General features: G+C 42.4%; 1 protein-coding gene across 2 annotated transcripts in view; it reads right to left on the bottom strand.

Moving 5' to 3' along the window:
• Positions 1-239: 239 nt before the first annotated feature.
• The window catches only part of CASP10 (caspase 10), an 86,464-nt gene continuing 79,630 nt past the window's right edge, over positions 240-7,073 (bottom strand). For both annotated transcript variants that reach the window (XM_040357212.1, XM_040357211.1), the window contains exons 10-11: positions 5,664-6,132; positions 240-639 (exon numbers count right to left, since the gene is read on the bottom strand). In XM_040357212.1, the coding sequence (XP_040213146.1) occupies positions 462-639; positions 5,664-6,132 (647 nt within the window). In that variant the 3' untranslated portion in view covers positions 240-461. The remainder of the gene's footprint in view (positions 640-5,663; positions 6,133-7,073) is intronic.

Below are 7,073 nucleotides of genomic sequence, written 5' to 3'. Positions count from 1 at the left end.
TAAATTGAGAAAAAATAATGTTTTTTTTATATATTTGTTGGGGATATTTATTATAGCAAAAACTTAAAAATATAGAATTTTTTTCAAAATTGTCGCTCTAATTTTGTTTATAGCGCAAAAAATGAAAACTGCAGAGGTGATTAAATACCACCAAAAGAAAGTTCTATTTGTGGGTAAAAAAAAGGACGCCAATTTTGTTTGAGAGCCACGTCGCACGACCGCGCAATTGTCAGTTAAAGCGACGCAGTGCCGAATCGCAAAAAGGGGCAAGGTCCTTAACCTGCATAATGGTCCGGGTCTTAAGTGGTTAATGGTATGGTAGTGTTCATCAACTAATATGGTAAGGTGGGACTTAATCAGTATGGGAGTTGGAGTTTGACACCCTTCCAAAATACAATCACAGGCACAAAGAAACAAGGGCAAAAACGATCTTCCCCATCAACCTACTTTGCAGCATATAATCATTCTGCAGCACTAGAATACTCTTTAAAGTCAGAGGTTGGTATAGGGAATACTAGCTTCATGCGAAGAGTGTAAGCTGGTTGAGGCATTTGTTTCAAAATGGTTCCACTCTTTGAATGCTGCTTCTCACTTACATCCTTGTTCACTTTTGTCAGAATGGACAAAATATCTTCACCTCTGTAAAAAAAAAAAAAAAAGGGTTCGGAGATTATCGTCTAATTGTTAGGACATAAAAATATCAATATTGTTCTATAATAAAGAATGAACTAATTACTAACCCCAACATATACTAATGCAGATCTTACACCAGCCATCCTAGCCGGGGTAAATTTGTCAGACAGGTATGGTGAAAGAAGCTATTTCTGTTTTTTTTTTTTAAGATAATTTGGTTGCATTGATTTACAGGTTTTCTTTATAAAGGCCCGTACACACGATCGGATATTCCGACAACAATTGTGTGATGGAAGAGTTTTGTCAGATATTCCTACCATCTGTATGCTCCATCGAACAATTTTTGGAATTTCCAACAACTAATGTTGGATGGCCATGCTCTCAAATTGTCTGACAACAAATGTGTTCTGTTGGATTATCCGATCGTGTGTACACAAGTCCGTCGGACTAAAATCCAAAAACACGCATGCTCCGAACCAATGCTAACCATTAGACAACATTAGCAGAAGTTGCCCAAAGGGTGGCGCTAAAGAGCTGAACGTTTTTTGTATGTTGGCTAAAAAAGTTCTGCCATCAGTATGCAAAACAAGTTCACGGCCAATGCCCTTCGGACAAAAATCCACAGATTTGTGGAAATCCAGTCGTGTGTATGAGGCTTTAGGTACTGCAGAGTAGCAGTGGTGGGTTAGTGGATGTCGGCAGCATATTTCCTGATACCATCAAATGCCGGGACTAGAACCCATATGATACACAGGTGGAACTCGGAAAATTTGAATATCGTGCAAAAATTCATTTATTTCACTAATGCAACTTAAAAGGTGAAACTAATATATGAGATAAACTTATTATATGCAAAGCAAGATAGTTCAAGCCGTGATTTGTCATAATTGTGATAATTATGATTTACAGCTCATGAAAACCCCAAATCCACAATCTCAGAAAATTTGAATATTACATGCAACCAATAAAACAAGGATTGTACATAGAACAATATCAGACCTCTGAAAAGTAGAAGCATACATATGTACCCAGTACTTGGTTTAGGCCCCTTTTGCAGCAATTACTGCCTCAATGCGGCGTGGCATGGAAGCCATCAGCCTGTGGCACTGCTGAGGTGTTATGGAAGACCAAGATGCTTCAATAGCGCCCTTCAGCTCTTCTGCATTGTTCGGTCTCATGTCTCTCATCTTTCTCTTGGCAATGCCCCATAGATTCTCTATGGGGTTCAGGTCAGGCGAGTTTGCTGGCCAATGAAGCACAGTATTCCCACAGTCATTGAACCAGATTTTGGTGCTTTTGGCAGTGTGGGCAGATGCCAAGTCCTGCTGGAAAATGAAGTCAGCATCCCCATAGAGCTCTTCTGCGGAGGGAAGCATAAGGTGCTCCAAAATCTCCTGGTAGACGGCTGCATTGATCCTGGACTTAATGAAGCACAGTGGACCAACACCAGCAGATGACATGGCTTCCGAAAATCAACACAGACTGTGGAAACTTCACACTGGACTTCAAGCATCTTGCAGTGTGTGCCTCTCCATTCTTCCTCCATACTCCGGCTCCTTGGTTTCCAAATAAGATGCAAAATTTGCTCTCATCAGAAAAGAAGACTTTGGACCGCTGAGCAATAGACCAGGTCTGTTTTCCTTTAGCCCAGGTAAGACGCTTCTGACATTGTTTGTTGTTCAGGAGAGGCTTGACAAGAGGAATACGACATTTGAAGCCCATGTCCAGGATCGGTCTGTGTTGTGTGGTGACTCTTGATGCACTGACTCCAGCCTCAGTCCACTCCTTGTGAAAGTCCCCAACACTTTTGAATGGACTATTCCTGACAATCCTCTCCAGGCTGCGGTCATCCCTGCTGCTTGTGCACCTTTATCTTCCACACTTTTCCCTTCCACATAACTCTCTAATAATGTGCTTTGATACAGCACTTTGAGAACATCCAACTTATTTTGCAATTAACTTTGAGGCTTTCCCTCCTTATGGAGGGCATCAATGATGGTTTTCTGCACAACTGTCAGGTCAGCAGTCTTTCCCATGATTGTGATTCCTACTGAACCAGACTGAGAGACCATTTAAAAGGCCCAGGAACCCTTTGCAGGTGTTATGGCTTAATTAGCTGATTAGAGTGGGACACGTTGAGCCTAGAATATTGCACCTTTTCACAATATTCAAATTTTCTGAGATTGTAGATTTTGGTTTTTCATGATCTGTAAGCCATAATCATCACAATTATTACAAATCACGGCTTTAACTATCTCATATATTAGTTTCACCTTTTAAGTTGCAATAGTGAAATAAATGAACTTTTTCACGATATTCAAATTTTTCGAGTTTCACCTGTATGTCTGTGGGATTGGTGTTTTGTTCTTTTAAAAAAAAAAAAAGTAGTAAAAAATAACAAATGGAACCCTGTGAACAAAAAATGTTTCTTGCTTACAGCTTTTGGGGTGCCATTAACACTGAATGGCACAGCAAAGCATGACAAACAGATTTTATGTGCTTCATGTACGCACACAAAATTGTGTGATTTTGTGCTAGTTGTCTTGTTACACTGGTGTGAATGGAGCCTGATTCTATCTAAACTGAAACAGTTACAATACATTTCTGTATTGTAATAGGCTGGAAAATTAGTCCACATCATTCCTACACAACTGCATGACAATATTGTGTGACATCTGTTTATTCTCAATACAATCTAGAAATCACACCCCTAGTGTAAGATCTGACTGTACGTTGTAACCTTCAGTGTGTAATGTTCACACTATGTGAAATGGAGAGCCTTCAATGCAGTGCGTTTTTACAGGCAATGTTGTGTTCACAAATGCACCAAAGGAAACAATAGGAAGCCACAATTTGAAGACGAAATACTGCAGATACTATTTGCTTTGCTCCACTATGCCCTGCATAATGTTTTTTTTTTTTTCTGAATTCTCTAAAGTTTGGTACAAATGGGCTGAAAATCCTGCTGAACTGGCTGACTTTTGGTCCATGTGTGCAGCTGTCTATTAAACAGAAGCTGGTCTAACAGCTGGCTTCTATTGAAAAAGCATGCTGGAAAACCAACATTGATCAGCCCTCTCAGCCAATTCCTGCAAACAATGCTCAGGGGGCCTGTCCAAAGGGTTGTGATAAATAACATGTACTCGGAATGGTCTAGAGTGGTTGGTGGGGTACCCCAAGGCTCTGTCCTGGGAGCAATTCTGTTTAATTTATTTATTATGTAGAGCAGGTTCTGCAAACTGTGGCCCGGGCCAGATGTGGCCTTTTGCTTGCCTTTAGCCAGCCCTTGGGGCAATTTTACATCCACAATTAGGGCACTATTCCTTCCCCTGACACCAATGATGGAGCACTATTCCTTTCACTGATGCCAATGATGGAGCACTGTTTACTCCCACTGACGCTGGGGAATTCTCTACTCCCAGTGGCCACAGTGCAGTGCGGCCCCCCTGAAGTCTGAAGGACAGTAAACTGGCCCTTTGTTTAGAAAGTTTGGAGACCCCTGATATAAAGGATGGGATAATTGGCTTGATCTCAGTGTTTCATGTCACAAAAATATGCAATAACACATCAGGATATAGAAACTTTACAAGAGGACCTGAATAAATTAAATTACTGGAATGGGCTACTGTATGGCAAATGAAGTTTAACACTTGTAAATGTAAGCTAATGCACTTGGGGCGGGGAAATATAAACGCAATTACTCTAGGACAGGGTTGTTAATTTCAATTTCATTTTGGGCCGCATTAGCATTATGATTGCCCTCAAAAGGGCCAGTTGTATCTTTAAGAATAGATGTCCAGCGCATCCCCTTCCCTTTACATTCGATGTTAAGAGCCACCCCACCATCAGAAGTTGAGTCCTCCACTCTCGCTTACATCACAATGCACCCCCCTTTCCTTATGCTGCTGCTGGGAAGAAGATGGATGCATTGCTTGAAAGCAGAACGTAGGGGTCTGGAGTAGGACCAGTGGAGGGCTGGAGCTCTCCTGCAGCTGCAGGAGACTTGTGAGAGCCACATGAAATGGCCTGGAGGCCATGTCACTGCCGACAGTGACATGTCACATTAAAGATTAAAGTTGAGAAGCGGGGGGAGGGGGTGTTCTGCTTTTCGGAAATGACGTCTTACATTGAAGTGAGAAGCACTCTAGAAGTACCTCTTCTCCCATGCAGCCAGCGAGTTGAGAAGCGGGGTAAGGGGCTGAAAATGACTTCTCACCAGGCGGGGCCTCTAGTAATTTGGGGGGCCCTCTGCAGCTTTGCGGACCCTAAGCGGCTTGCATAGTGAGCCTATAGGGCGGATCGGCCCTGGAAAGGATGTGCTGGAATTTGAGAGGGTCCAGAGAAGGGCAACCAAATTAATATGGGGACTGGAGGATCTCAATTATGAGGAACGACTACAAGCGCTAAATGTGTTTTCCCTGGAGAAGAGACACTTGAAAGGAGATTTAATAGTGATATACAAATATCTCAATGGTGATCCCAGCGCAAGTATAAAATGTTTAAGTCTCAGGGAGTGTAAGAGGACACAGGGCCACAACTTTATGCTGTGTAGGGGGTTTTTCTCTGTCAGGGCGGTGGGATGTGGAATTCTCTTCCACAATCGGTGGTGTCGTCAGGAAGTATGGCTAGTTTTAAAAGATTCTTGGACGTACATCTTATCGAAAACAATATAGAGGGATATGGTAAACATACCTACATGGGTTGAACTGGATGGACTGTTGTCTTTATTCAACCTTACCAACTATGTAACTATGTATTCTGGAGGGAGTGGGAGGAGGGAAGTCCCCCTAAATACAATGTCTCAGCAGGAGAGATTCTTGCATAAACATCATTTTTGTTGGTCAGTTTTTTTTGTTTAACCTGGTGGTACCCAGTTTAACAGGAATTAGTGAATCCAGCAAATAAAAAGATAAAACAGTGCAGCTGAATTAAATGTTTTACAGCATGTTTTGAATAATTCAACATAAAGAAGAAGTGTGGTCAGCACTGATGTGTTTATATTCATTGCTATTTATATTAAAGACACTTACTTTGGAACCATTTTGATCAGGTTTGAACACAAGGCTTGGATGTACCATGTCCCCGTTTCAATGTGACGGTATGAAAAGCAGCCGTCAACAGTTGACATTCCAATCAAGACATCTGCATCATTCGGGATGGTTTTAATGGATGAAACAGCATCTTCTTCAATTAAATGTGCACCTTGTGTATTTTTGCCTTGGCACGCTTGTATGAAAAATAACTTTGGTTTTTCAGCTAAGGTTTTACAGTTTTGGGGGGAAAATTTAGATACTATGACGTTTATTTTTACAACTTCATTGTCAGTGCCAAGGATGGCTTGTGATTGCCCATGGGTCAAGATACAGCAAACAAAGCAATCTCGGTGAGTGTGGTCCTTAATCTGAACGTTGTTCATGATTTTAACGATATCTTGCGCTTTTTGATTATTGTGCACCTCCACCTCAAATCCAAGCCAGGAGAATACACGATTCAAATACTCTAGAGGATTGGAAACATTTTAAAAACTTTGTTAAATACAAGAAAAATTAAAAAGTATGCTTATAAAATGGCCATAGACTATAATTTAACTTAACTACAGTATATGTCAGTTGAATGGCTCATTCCCAAGGGTTCACTTACTTTTCCCTCCAGCCATAGGCATGCGCACAGGGTGTGCCAGGTGTGCCTGGGCACACCCTAATCACCCCTTGTGGTGCTGATTCCCCCTGCAGTGCTGCCAGTTTCCCTCCTCTCCTCTTAGGATCAGGGGGAAGGGGCTGGTAAATATTTAACCACTTGAAGACTAAGGCCCTGATTCACGTAGATCGGCGTATCTTTATGCCGGCGTAGCGCATCTCATATGCGCTACACCGACGTAACTGTGAGAGACAAGTGCAGTATTCACAAAGCACTCGCTCCCAAAGTAGGAAGGTAGTGGGCGTGTTGCATTTAAATTAACCGTGACCCCATGTAAATGAAGGGCCGAACGAACGGCGCATGCGCACGCATGCTCAGAATCATGTCGCATATACGCCCTAAGATACGATGGCTCAATGACTTCGACGTGAACGTAACCTACGCCCAGCCCCATTCACGAACGACTTACGCAAACGACGTAAAATCCGACGGCTGTTCCCTGGTCCATACCCTAACATGACTTACCCCTGCTTTATGAGGCTTAACTTTATGCCGGACGTACGCCTTATGTAAACGGCGTAGATTACAGCGACGGGCGCAAGTACGTTCGTGAATCGGCATATCTCGGTCATTTGCATATTCGACGCGTAAATCAATGGAAGCGCCCCTTGCGGCCAGAGTAAATATGCGCCCAAGATACCACGGCGTAGGAGACTTACGTCGGTCGTATCAAGCCAAAATTCAGGCGTATCTTGTTTCCTGAATAAGGCGCATAGATACGACGGCGCATCCGTGGACTTGCG

This window comes from Rana temporaria, chromosome 6 (genome assembly GCF_905171775.1).
Source record: "Rana temporaria chromosome 6, aRanTem1.1, whole genome shotgun sequence".
Classification (NCBI taxonomy): Eukaryota; Metazoa; Chordata; class Amphibia; order Anura; family Ranidae; genus Rana; species Rana temporaria.
Note: the sequence above shows the minus strand (reverse complement) of the source record. Positions and strands in the feature narration are given on the sequence as shown.